This window comes from Malaclemys terrapin, chromosome 10 (assembly GCF_027887155.1).
Source record: "Malaclemys terrapin pileata isolate rMalTer1 chromosome 10, rMalTer1.hap1, whole genome shotgun sequence".
Classification (NCBI taxonomy): domain Eukaryota; kingdom Metazoa; phylum Chordata; order Testudines; family Emydidae; genus Malaclemys; species Malaclemys terrapin.
In genome coordinates, this window is record NC_071514.1 from 3,803,226 (window position 1) to 3,816,638 (window position 13,413).

General features: G+C 44.6%; 1 protein-coding gene across 3 annotated transcripts in view; it reads right to left on the bottom strand.

The window, feature by feature from the left end:
* Nucleotides 1-13,413, bottom strand: part of CORO2B (coronin 2B) — a 125,837-nt gene that overhangs the window by 15,568 nt on the left and 96,856 nt on the right. For all 3 annotated transcript variants that reach the window (XM_054042035.1, XM_054042036.1, XM_054042034.1), the window contains 2 exons: nt 1,550-1,699; nt 139-303 (listed from right to left, as the gene is read on the bottom strand). In XM_054042035.1, coding sequence (XP_053898010.1) covers nt 139-303; nt 1,550-1,699 — 315 coding nt within the window. The remainder of the gene's footprint in view (nt 1-138; nt 304-1,549; nt 1,700-13,413) is intronic.

A 13,413-nucleotide genomic window follows, 5' to 3' on the forward strand; every position in this document is an offset into this window, starting at 1 on the left:
GAGGAATGCACTCAAATGGGAAATCCCAAATAAAGCCACTCTTTAAAGCCTAGGGTCAAATTTGTATTTGTCAAAAATAATGGATTTACTTCTTGTGACTGGTGCTTAGGACTGACTCTTGAGAAATCAGCTCTTCACCTGAAGGACTTTGCCCGAACGCGGCTCAATGACTCGCAGCTTCTTGTCTTTGCAGGTGGTAGACAGCAGGCTGCCGTCGGTATTGAAGGACATGCAGAGAATGACATCTGTATGACAATCTATCATCTTCACGGGCTCTCCAATGTCCAGGTTCCAGATCAGAACCTGAGGGAAATGGGGCAGAATTAAGTTAGCACTGATGCTGCTGCTAGTTGGGAGTGGGGTGGAGGGGCGGATGGGGGACGGACACAGTCATAACTCCAGGGTACAGACTGCCTGGAAATGCACAGGCATGCAAGGCCACGTTTTCCAAACTTCTGGCTCGGTATTTTAAATGTACTGCTAATTTGGGGCCAAATTCCAGTTCTCCCACTCATATGTCATCTCATTTCACAAGTGGTCCCTTTGCTTTAATGTGAATAAAGTTATCAGAACCCGGCACTTGAGAAGCAAGCCTCTCTCTTGCACTCCCTGCAGTTATTGCCACTGGCAGGATAGACTGTGATAACTGTACCCACTTCTTAATGCCATCTTTTGTGTTACATGGAGGAACATAAAGAATCTCTCTGGCTCAAGCCTACTCTCAGAAATGACTGAAAATGTCACCATGGGGTTTCATGTTCATTATCGCATTGAATTTCATGCCAACCTTGGCTCAGATTATAAATAAAAAAAACCCTTGTGATTCTTCTAATGGCCAGCCCTGCAAACTCAACCTGGGTTCCGTTGGTATGACGTACGACTGCCAGGAGTAAGTGTTTTACAGTCCAAATGATGCCCCTCATTACATCTTATCTATGAAGTGAGCAAAACTGCTATGGAGTCAGGGAGACAATACACATGGAACCCGTGAGGCCATTTTTACAGTTGCTTTTCAGAGTAGATCCGCACCTTAGTGTTAGAAACAGGAATGATCTGTGACGACTGGACAACATAGAAGAATCCTTTCAAAAATCCATTAGAGAAAAAACCTGAAGATTTCAGTGCTAGCTATACTCTTGTACTTTTGTTTTACATAACCATTATGAAGCAAGCAAGTCATTAAGACTAGGTAGGACACAACATGAATTGGGGAAGCTATAATCTGACACAGATATGACATGGAATATTATTTAGACAGTAGGGAGTTCCCACGAAGGTTAAAGGCATACGCAGAGAAATACTCTAAACCATCAGCAAAAGAACCTCTGATCTCAAATGGATTTCCATTTCGTGTACTGACACTTCTAAAGTAGAGAGAGAGAGATTGGAAGAAAGATCTGAGGATAAACTGTGACGATTACAGAAACTGCTGCCAAACAAACAGTGAGGCCATCCGCGATTTTACCCTTTAAAGCCACACATGGCCTTAATAAATGCTAGTCTCCAACTACAGCTGAGGATTTAGTAGAAATCCTCCAGAAAAGTTCACCTTATAGTCGTATCCTGCACTGAACAAGATATTGTTGGTGGTCGGGTGCCACTCAACGAGGCCGACCCGTCGGCTGTGGCCGTAGAGTTCTAGAACAGCTTCTGTCATGTTCCGCTTCAAGCCGCCCTCTGGGATTTCCCATATCCGGACCTGAAAGGACAGGATGAGCAAGAGTTATTGGGAGGAAAAACCTTTGTCCTTATTTTAGAGGCTTATAAGGATCTTGTTCTCTCCACTTGGCGTGTGGGGGAATCTTCATTGACTAAATTCCATCTGTGGTTCCTTCATCAACTTGGTCGCCAGATGCCAGAAGCGAATTAAAAATAGACCCGAATGTGCCCAATGGCAACACTTTTGTGTCATCCCTTCATGCCCATGTGCATGTTTGTTCCCTCCTTCCTTCTCCTTCATCCCCTCTCCACTCCCCAATAGTTTTCTGGCCCTGGGAAGCAGCCAATACCGGATTCTCTTCAATGAAGACCACATGCAAGATCTAGTCCTGTAAATAATGGGCGATAACACAGGAATCCCATTGAATGCAATGGAGCTATCGAAGAGCTAATAGCACACCACTTTCAGAGTTCTGCCCATAATTGACAGCAAAAGACAAGCCAGTTCTTGAAAGAGGCGGGAAATAGAATACTCTAAAAACAGCAGTTAAAAAACACACCATCCCCCTATCTGCACAAACACATGCAACAGGAAGGAAAAATCAATCCAATTTGTCTCAGATGACCTTCTTAAGGAATCAGTACTAAGGACTTCAAGACTTGGTCCCCTTAGAAAAGATACTAATTACTTAATAGAAATAACTGAATATACTCCTCTGTTAAAGTCATGCTAGCAGTGCACGATAAAGGACAGCGTATTAGCAGGCATCAGACATGCTGGTAGCAAAGTAGATCAGGTTGTTATGTGATGTACTTGTTTTGCCACCTGACATTTGTAACTCAGTTTTAACTAAAAGGGACCCTTGTGGTTCACACTGTTTAGGTTCAAATATACGAGCCACTCCCAATACTGGTCTGATATAACAGAGTGGCATCCTTGATCCGAAGTTCTATAGTTCATTAAATCCACCTTTCAATCACTAACTTAACAAAATGAATGATTGTTTCTTTATATGATCATATCAAAATATAAAGGCAGGCGCTGGCTCGGCTGCCTCTAACCTTGTGAAGAGGAGTAAACGTACACACACTAGAACAAATTCACCTCGGCTGTAACACCGCAGACTTCAGCGGAGCTGGAGGGGTGAGTTTGGCCCATTAAACTTCTGTACCAAAGGAAAACCATGTGGAGAGTTTATTACATCGTACCGGGATTTGTGTTTCTGTGGACGTCATTAAAAAGGGGCCACCAATGGCTGTGAAAGCGCCATTGACTTTAATGGCAGTAGAGCTAGGCCAGTGCTCAGTGCTTTTGACAATCTCACCCCGCATTGGCCTCCATAGCACTTGGGGATAAAATCCCCGTTAGGAGTGTCTGCGGTATAAAAGAGACAATGCATAGAGAGAGAATAGGTGATCCGAAGGCTTCTCCCTTCCTCCTCAGTTAAAACGGCATAGAAGTTCTTTCCTCTTTATTGCAGGTCACTCGTGTGAATCTGACCCTTGTATCAGTCTCTTGGTTTTTAGGTTTTCCAGTTTACTTGAAAGTCTTTTGATTTCTCTTTTTTGCAGAGCATTGCCATTGTCTGGGGTGCTCAGGGGACAACTTATCAAGATGTGCAGACCTAGATCATTTGGTTAATTCCTACTGGCATGTTCAGCACCATCATGCTATCTACCCACCTTGCATGGATAGCTGAAGGCGTGGACATACTGAAACTCATGTAGCTTTGTACATGTGATTGGAATCTCTGGGTTTTCAGAGTCATGAGAGCAGGTCTTGCACATACACTCGCATAGTTCAGATCAGCAGGCTAAATCACTGCACTCTAGTTATTTCCCCCCCCGACCACAGACCTCTCCTATTGAAGGTTTTCATCCCATGTGCAAAGCTGTATTTCTCATAGCAACTCCATATTACAGCAAAATTAAGAGGTTCCCATTAAAACAGCCAGGTAACATCACATGCATTGTATAATCAATTTAGTTTGCTTTTTGCCTCCACTGTAAGAGTCTAGGAAGGCAGTTTGGTGTTTCAATGTAGTTTTTCTTTCTATATTATCCAGACGACCAGCAGCTCTGGAATGGACAGTAATGATAAATGGACACCAGATCAACCCCCAACCACAGCATGTAGCTCTGATTCCTGACAGACACCGCTGGCTTTTCCCTGCACTCTGCCAACACATGTATCGCTTGTCATGCCCCATTGAATTGAGCCGATAGCGGTAGAGATGTGCTGAACAGACACCAGAACCAGAGAAGACCACGGGTTGGTGTCTCCTCTTCTAGCTCTGGGGAAGTTTCGTTGGAGTAAAGGAGTCACCGTCTTCCAAAGCCACTACTCTGACCAACACCAAAGGGTTCAGCAGGCCTATTCTCAGTGAAGTCTAGGTGAGTTTTCCTATTACTTGATTGGGATGAGCAGTTCAAATACAAGCAGCCATTTTAGCTGGCCTCTGACTATAAAACAGGCAACGTATCTTTGGGGATTGGGGCGGGGGAGATCTGTCAAGTAGGACAAACACAAACTCAAGAGAGAGATTAGAAATAAATTATTCTAAAGTTTAGCTGGGATGTTAGAGGCTATTTCACTGGTTCAACAGAAGGCTTTGTTGAGATTGTTTGGAGTGAGACTCTCCCCTGAAAACAGCTGGACGCTTGGACTCACCTTTATGGAGGGAAAATACTTTATTTAAAAAGCACTAGAAGTATTGCCACTATTTTTCACCTTGAGATAACACGGGCTGGTGGGAGTTTTTCCCACCCAGTTGCATCTTGGCAGGTATAACAAGAAACTGTGCTTCTTTTTGTACAGCACACAGCAACTGCAGCATCATGTGGCCTGCTAGGGTGACCAGATGTCCTGATTTTATAGGGACGGTCCCGATTTTTGGGTCTTTTTCTTACACAGGCTCCTATTACCCCCCACCCGTTCCAATTTTTAAGATTTGCTGTCTGGTCACCCTATGGCCTGCATTTCTTTCTCAGCCCTGGGGAGATTTTGTTTAATACATCGTTCACAACTTCCTGCATCAGTTCCCTGGAGTTCGGATACATCCTTAGAACAAGGCAAAGAATGAGAAATATTTACTCCTTTGGTAGATAGGCAGCAAAACACAGCTGTCATTTACTGTACACACACTGCATGGATGGCAAAGTTTATTGCCAGTTGTCGGAGAAAAACAGAGTTCTCGCTTTTTGTTTGGGTACAGCAAGTCAGATGCTTTATTAGCTCTCACAATTGTGCAGAGGGAGAGAGCTAAGCAGGTCTCAGGTGACCTGCTTAGCTCTCTCCCTCTGCACAATTGTGAGAGTTAATAAAGCATCTGACTTGCTGTACCCAAACAAAAAGTGAGAACTCTGTTTTTCTCCGACACAGTGTTATCAACACAAAAGTAAAGAGAGGAACATTTTGTTCTGTTTGTTTTCCTGAAGTTCCCTGCAAGTGCAAGCTCTGCTAACAAGATGCATTTGTTGCGAAATCATGCAGTTTTATTCCTTAAATTTAGTCATCAAGAAGGTATCGCAAGAACTCAGAAAAGAAAAAGTGCCTTTTTGCCACCCTGATTCGGGAGGAGGAACAAGGAAATAAATGGGCTTCTTTTTATTTTAAAAGATCTAAATGAGGCAAGAATGAAAGCAAGGAATGCATCTTTCTGAAATAGCCCTGCATTTTGCTTCATTCATGGGAAGACCCGATGAGACAAGGCTCACAAAAAAACTAAGAGCATCACCCTTATTTAGCTGCAGAACTGAGATCAGATTTCAGATTTAGAAAGACAAGTTAATATGCTCAGAAAGATCAAGGAATGAGAGTCTCACTCATGACATGTGGCTGGATTTAGGCCCAGAGGGAGTGAGAGCAGAAAGGAGGACCAGCTGTACGAGCTGGAGGCTGAGTGAACTGGAGAAGGGACAGCATGATAAATAGGGCAGTAGTGGTGAAAGAGAGCAGGAGGGAGAGCAAGTCAAAGGATGTTTTGTTTTGTTTTTAAAAAAGAGAGTTAGTTACATTTCGGAGAATTCTGGTATTTGGCATCACTCGAGAGCATTCAGGGTGAACAATAAGCAATTAGAGGAGCTAAGGGGAGAAGACAGTGGTATTCTGGGGACCCATTTGATAATGAGTTTGGTGGAGAGCTATTCTCAAGCTAATGGGACAGTGTTTGAATCTTCAAGAGGCAATTTTTCAGATTGTTACGGACAAAGCTGATCCAATGCACTGGATATAATATTTGCAAGAAGCCTGTTTTATCTGTGCCTGATGGAATGCGTAACATACGAGTCAGAGAGATGGTTACAAAAACGCTCAGGCTACTTGCAGGCTGACAAAAATGAAGCTGTAAAAATCATCATCTCTGCTAGGACTGAAATGGTGCATCTTAGGGGTGGGCGAATTTGTGGGAGAAGCTATTTTCCAAAGGTGGCACAAGTGTAATATAAAGAAGAATGGAGCATGCCACCTGGAGGGTCAGTACTACAGCCTATCAAACAGGACTGACTGTCTGAGAGGAGAGAGGACACTGGAGTATAGCCCCGAACTTGTTAGTTTGCTGATCCGCAGTGGAAGATCCACACAAAACATATGGTTTTACAGCTGGTTTTAAGCCGTGACCTGGATGTTTTCTACTTTAAGATGCAGAAGGCATTGATCTCTGGATTGCACCAAATGAGATGGTACATAGAGAATGAAAGACTAATTGAAAGATGAGGACAATATATAGGAGACTCGAAAAACCTAATTTGAATCAAATAGATGATCCTAAGAACCAGTGGAGATTTGCAGTACGAAGAAAGCAAGCGAGAGAGACATCTGTATACCACAAAATCCAAGCTACTGAGTATTAAAGAAATCAGCTACTAGAACGGACAAGATATGAAGAGGGTCTCCCCCTCCAGCGTGGCTGGTCAGGTATTGATATAAACAGACACACATAGGCCTGCCTTGCCCCTTCATTTATACCAGTTGTAGAGCAGTGTCACTCCACTGCTTTAAATGGAGTTACTCCAGATTTACACCAGCGCAAGGGAGATTGGAATCAGGCCCCTGGTGTTTAAACCAGAGAGGAATTGGCAAATTAACTGACGTGCTTCCAACATTCATAAAAACCCCTAGATACTTTATAAAAAGCAGCAAAAGAAAAGTGTTTGTGCTAATCATGGGAAAGGTCCAGAGGGAAAACTTGACTTTAGGCCGGTTGAGCCTGCTGGCATTTTAATCTCACGTCCCATGAGTATACCAGTGATTATGCTAAATTCCAGAGACTGAACCTGCTGGGCCAAATTCTGACTTTTACACCACTGAATATCCAGGTTAACGGGGTTACCCCAGATTTACAACAGTGGATCTGAGAGCAGAATCTGACTCCTGGCAAGCTACAGAAGAAATGGTACTTACAGGTACCAAAGTAATGTGGATTAGTGAGTCAATTGTGCAGAGCTTGAACATCCTTTAGGCTCCCCTTTAAAATGCGCAGGAGGGGGGCAGGATTTGCACATTTCAATGCATGTTTGTGTTAAAGAGAGAGGGAGTGTTTATCTTTAAATAACGGACTGCAAGTGTTCACGACGCCAAGCTGACTAACTGGAAGGAATACACGTTGTTTATGCTAGTGAAATAGATAAAAGAGCCCACCAACTTCAGTAAATATTGGAAGAATAACTCCATGAAGTTCAGTCACAAAATGGTAATGGCCGAAGTGTCTTCCTTTGGCAGAGATGACCTGTACTTGCGGATTGGGGGAGAGGGGGGCACCAGAGTGAGGGTGGCAGCTTCAGCAGATGTTACTGAGCATGCTCAGTACAAGCCAAGCAGCAAAAGGGGGGGGGGGAAGAAGGGCACATGACTCCATGTGCCTCCCCTCCCCCATGCTCACCTCTGTCCTTTTTGGGCTGCCAGCTAATGTCGTGGCTCCCGTTATCTGGGACATCTGAGGCTTGATTCTCATTTACACTAAAGCCCCAGATCTTCAAAGTCAGTTCAGATTTTCTAACATACTGTAGCGCAGGGGTAGGCACCTATGGCACGGGTGCCGAAGGCGGCACGCGAGCTGATTTTCAGTGGCACTCACACTGCCTGGGTCCTGGCCACTGGTCCGGGGGGCTCTGCATTTTAATTTAATTTTAAATGAAGCGTCTTAAACATTTTAAACCCTTATTTACTTTCCATACAACAATAGTTTAGTTCTATATTATAGACTTCTAGAAAGAGACCTTCTAAAAACGTTCAAATGTATGACTGGCAGGCGAAACCTTAAATTACAGTGAATAACTGAAGACTCGGCACACCACTTCTGAAAGGTTGCCGACCCCTGCTGTAGAAGGTGGATTGACCAAAAGCACCCCTGTATTCACACCATTATAATCATCTTTGTACAAAATGTGCCTTGTGTGGTATCATTTGAAAGCTATTAACTCGCTGATCAGTTATATCATGGTGAAATACGTGTAGCAACATTATATATAAAGTTATGAAATCCTCCTGTATGATGTTATTAGCACACAAAATCACACAGTCCTGCCTTGGCAAAAGTTGTTTAGCAGGTCTATCCTTAGGGTTGCTAGTTTTGGCTGGACGTATTCCTGGAGATTTCATCACATGACATAACCTTTAATTAAAGATTAATCTTTAATTCCTGGAGACTCCAGGACCATCCTGGAGGGTTGGCAACCCTATCTCTTCTGGACAAAGGAATGTGTGTTTATAGTAAATGGGGTACTGAAGATGGCAGGAGACAAAGCAAATTTGCATGTCAGCAAACACAGGTGGGGGGGGGTGGGGGGAGAGAGAGATAGCTCAGTGGTTTGAGCACTGGCCTGCTAAACCCAGGGTTGTGAGTTCAATTATTGAGGGGGCTGTTTAGGGATCTGGGGCAAAAATCTCTCTGGGGATTGGGCCTGCTTTGAGCAGGACCTCCTGAGGTCCCTTCCAACCCTGTTATTCTATGAAAGAGCAGGGCACCTACTTTACCACCAGACTGCATGTCACCTTCCTCACTGTCTGAATAAACTTTGCATTGAGGGGTAACCTTCAGAAGCATCAACTTCTTATATACTCCACTGAACCTTTGAAAGGGGCAGAAGACCCCAAGTTCTCTCTCTTTCCCATATGAAGACAAAGGAACCAGCACCCTTGGGGCTCTGGGAGAGATCCTGACCAAGGAGAGGTCTGTCACCATGCTGGATGACCATGGGTGAGAACAGCCATTTTGAACAAATCCTCAATCCAAACCTTGCTAGATTAAATTTTAGACTTTTAGACCCGTGTTTTCACTTCAATTTGCTTGTAACCATTTGTAACATAATCTCTTACACATGAATTCACTTAAAGCCCCATCTTCTTTTGTTAATAAACCTGTTTTATTTTTAACCTAAACCAACCCAGTGTTGTGGTAGGTAAGTGGACCTAAAGGAGAAACGGTTGAATATTGCTTTCACTCTATGCATCCAAAGAAGTGAGGTTTTTACTCACGAAAGCTTATGCCCAAATAAATCTGTTAGTCTTTAAGGTACCACCAGACTCCTTGTTGTGGTTGAATATTGATTCTTTAAAGGGGCAATGGATCTTAATAACGGACCTGTCCAGGAGAAAGCTAGACAGTGCAGAACATATGGTTTGGGAAAATCTGGGACTGAGACTGTCTTGGGGCCACCTTGCAAGAAGTCACCAAGGCTGGTGCAAGCCAGAGTGTGACTGGTGTGCTGCCGACAGGCTGCTGGGATCACTGCTACTGGACCAGGGCTGCAGCTATATCCAGGCACTTGGGGTGTGACCTGCATGCTGTTTGTGAGGAGCCCCCGTTAGCAGCTACAGCAGCAAAGCATTGTGAGGCACCCAAGATTGCAAGGCAGGTGGTGAGAACTCCTCACTGGTCTGGATTGCATCCCAGAATCTCAGTGGTCATAACTGCAAATGGTCTTCCCTCTTTGGTAAGGAGTCCAAATGGGAAGCTAAAGTGGTTACTGCATTGCAAATACTTAGGGTGAGCGTTGTTCCAATGGCCTCATTTTCTGAAACGTTGGGATGTTCTTTGGACATATAACACATTCGCCTCCTCATTTCCTTAGCTAGCAATCTGGATAACGAGAACAGTCTAAGAATTGGAAGCCTGCCACACAGTAGATCAAGAGAACTGTCAACCTGTGACAGGTGTTCACGTCATGAACAAGTAACAAAAACAAAATGCGACTCTGCAGTGTATTACCTGCCTATTGCACAACATGCACCTGTTCTACTGGTGCGGGGGTTGGTTTGTTCTTTTACTAGCCTCTGGAGAGATGTTTACAGAGGTGTATATCTTCTCCTCTGATTAAACCAATCATTAAGAGAGCTCTGGGGTGGAGTAGCAACTGTGGGAGTTCTGGGAAAGGGATATACACCATAAAGGTCAGCCAGCTTTTAAACATTCTGAAGTCTCTCTCAGGCTGTGATCAGACCCCAAGAAGGAATGGGTGTCTCTCCCCCCTCTAAAGGAAACTTTGGTGCTCTGATAGGGGGCACCAAGCACCCATGCCGCTGACAGGCTGTGTCTGGTAATTTGCAACGTGGTAGCAAGTTTGCCCTCCTGTTTATGGTATAGTTAGGTCATCTTTAATGTTACTGTAATAGGATCCTACAATTAACATTTTTGCAGTCGCCTGCTTATAACATTCATGTTTTAGGCAGCTTCCTAGTTGCCCATCTATCCCAGAATGAGGTCACTCTGACATGAAAGTAGGCAGTTCAGAAACTGAACATAGGACAAATACAATTTATTAGGTAATTCAGCAGTAGGAGTGGTGCAATTTCAGTATATTTTTTTAAGTGGCTAGAGAACCAGGACGCAAGGAAATTGCCATACGTAGCCTTTAACACCTACTTACATTAGGTTTGACTTGGACCTCCAGCATATTGTCTGTGTTTGTAAAGCACCCTGCAAATTAAAATTGTATTGTGACAAAGGAAGTTCATGAAATAGAACAACCAGTGGGTGACAAATGCACGTGATTACAACAAATAGTGCTCCTGCATCAACAACAAGCGGCATTTGCAGAGCACATAGAATGGACATTTGGAACTTCGCATTAGAGCTGGCATTTTAGGCTGACTTTTCCCCATCCGCCCCCCTCCCAAAATGGGTTGACCACAACACTTCACCATCTTGTGTTGATTTCACCAAATTGTTTCAGACAAAATGAAGTATTTTTCCAGAAGGGTCTAAATGAATCGATTCAACATTATTAAAACCTTGGATTGTTCAGGTTGGATTAGGAGGAGTCGCTGACAGTAGCCCCTTTACACTGCAGTAGCCTAGAGGTTAGAGGCCTCACCAGGGAATGTGGGAACCCAAGTTTAACTCCCTGCTCTGGAACTGGGATGGGAACCCTAACCACTGGGCTATTGGGTATTCCCCCTCAAGCTCTCCCATTGAAACGGTTCCAATTTATACAAAATACTGAAGAATCATTGGGCCAGAGAAGGAGAGAAAGGGTCTAAAGCACCACCAGCACCTTCCTCCTTTCAGTTTTGTGGGTCTAACCTTTCATTTCCTGATTTTCTCCCCCATTTTTCAGAACTAAGAAGAGCTCTGTGTAGCTCGAAAGCTTGTCTTTTTCACCAACGCAAGTTGGCCCAATAAAAGATATTCCTTCACCGACCTTGTCTCTCTAATATACAGAAATGTTATAAGATCTATTGAGGCAGAACTGTAACCAGTAAGAACTGGGTCACCACAAATTCCCATTTCTGCTCTGCTAAGCTTTCACACACTACTTTGTACAAAGGCAGCTTTTTAGTGCAATGCACTATTCCAGAGGGAAATGTTAGTATCCAGAAAACAAAGAAGTGGAGGCAAACAGCAGCCAAATAAAGACGGTCTGACTCAGTCTTCACCACGTTGTAAGACTACCTTTCCCCCCCCCCCCTTACTTGATATTTCTCTAGACACTAGAATAGTTGCAGCCCCTGTGGTCTTTGATAGTAAGAAGGATTAATAATAGCTGTTGGGTGGAAACAAGACATCCTTGTTCACAGCCCTACTGCTTATCTGCAGCATGGGCTATAAAAAGAACACTACTACAACGATAAATGACATCACAGTGTAGCAGAGGGAACTGGATTCAGCCAGACAACAGCTACAGATTTACATAAAACACCAGGTCAGAGCTCGTTGTAAGCTGCATAAATGTGTCATTTAAAATTTCACAGTTAAAATCAGAAGCACTTAAACACCCGTGTCTGTTTTGTAGGGGGCATAAAGAAAGACAACAGAAATGCTAACACAAGCCACGGAAACCGCAGCACACGGCTCCAGAACCTTCTAATTCACTCAAGCTTTTACCCGTAGAACAGACGTGCTTCCCCTAGATCTGCCATCCCCCTCCTTCCGGCACATGCCAGTTTCCGTGAGCAGTCTTAACAACTATCAGTCTCTTCTTCCCACCAGCCTGCATGGAACATGGGCCCCGCTCCTCTTTCAGCCGCCTAGTGTGGAGACCCGGGGGACTTTGCCAGGTGGTCCCGGCTGGACTGCGCCAGCCACACACTGAAGCCACACCTCCCCTTGCGAGGATGCTGATGACCTTGACAAAGTCAAGTCAGACATAGGAGTTCGGTTAGGGCTTTACGGGAGGGGCAGAGTGGTCTGCCTTTGGCTCAGGACCCTCCCTGTGCTGGCAGAATCTGTTAGGTTGGGGAAGGAGGAGCTCTCCTGAGAAGGGGGAAATAGGGTAAGAGGTTTGAAACAGGAGAATACCCTTTCCTCTTCCTTCCCCCTTAACGTTTCTCACAAGAGGCGGAGGATACCTGCTGTTCGTAATATCTATAGATGGATGATGAATGTGGATGCTTCAACGCAGGGACTTTCTGAGCTAGGGAGAGACAGGAAGGGTGATGGTGGGGGAAGACATCTGAATAGGAGCTCTTGTGAACAGAAAAGGAGAGTTCAGAAATCGCCACAGACCATGCGAGCAGGGAACATCCCCTTCTCTCACACACAGCCAGCGGCTTGGCCTGAACCCCACTTCTCAGCAGGCTGAAGCAGAAGTCCCTAGAAATCATTCCAAGGTTTGGAAATAGCTTGTGGTTGATTCGTGTCTCAAGTATTTGTTTCTTCCAAAGTGACCCCCGCCCTCCCTCCTTGTGGTTACTGGGGCCGTTCCCCTGACCTGTCCTTAGCTTGCAGCACTACCTGCATTTTATACAGTGGGGGGAAAATGCACGAGGCCAAGTGTTTGTGTGCGGGAGAAGGAGGCTGTGTCCCCTGGGTCACCTTGGTCACTGATGACCCCAGTGATGGATGAAGAGATTGGGAAGGGGCAGTCACTACTTTTGTGACACCAATTCAAGTTGTTTTGTTGCCTCCTGCCTTTTTGCTCATCTGTCTCTGCTCCCTCCTTTCTCACATCCTCCCTCCACCCAAGCTGTATAATTATCTCCTCCCCTCTCTTTTCTGGACCTTCTTCCATATGGCCCCCTGGGATTACAGCCCATTCGCGCAAGCTGTTCATCAAATCCTTCCTTAAGGATCACGAACCAGGTTCTGCCCCTCAGAGAAAGGACGAGAAACCAGAGTGACAAAAACCCTTTGGAAAAATCCAAATCAAGATGGCGTAACTAACAAAACACCTGCTAAGAGTCACGGTTGGGGTATATTGCTAGTCATCCAGTCACTTCAAATTTTTGTATATGTGACTATTTAACCTTTAAAAATAAATCTCTCTCTCTCACCCACATACACACTTTGCAAGATAGCCAGTGTCCCAACCCTGTAG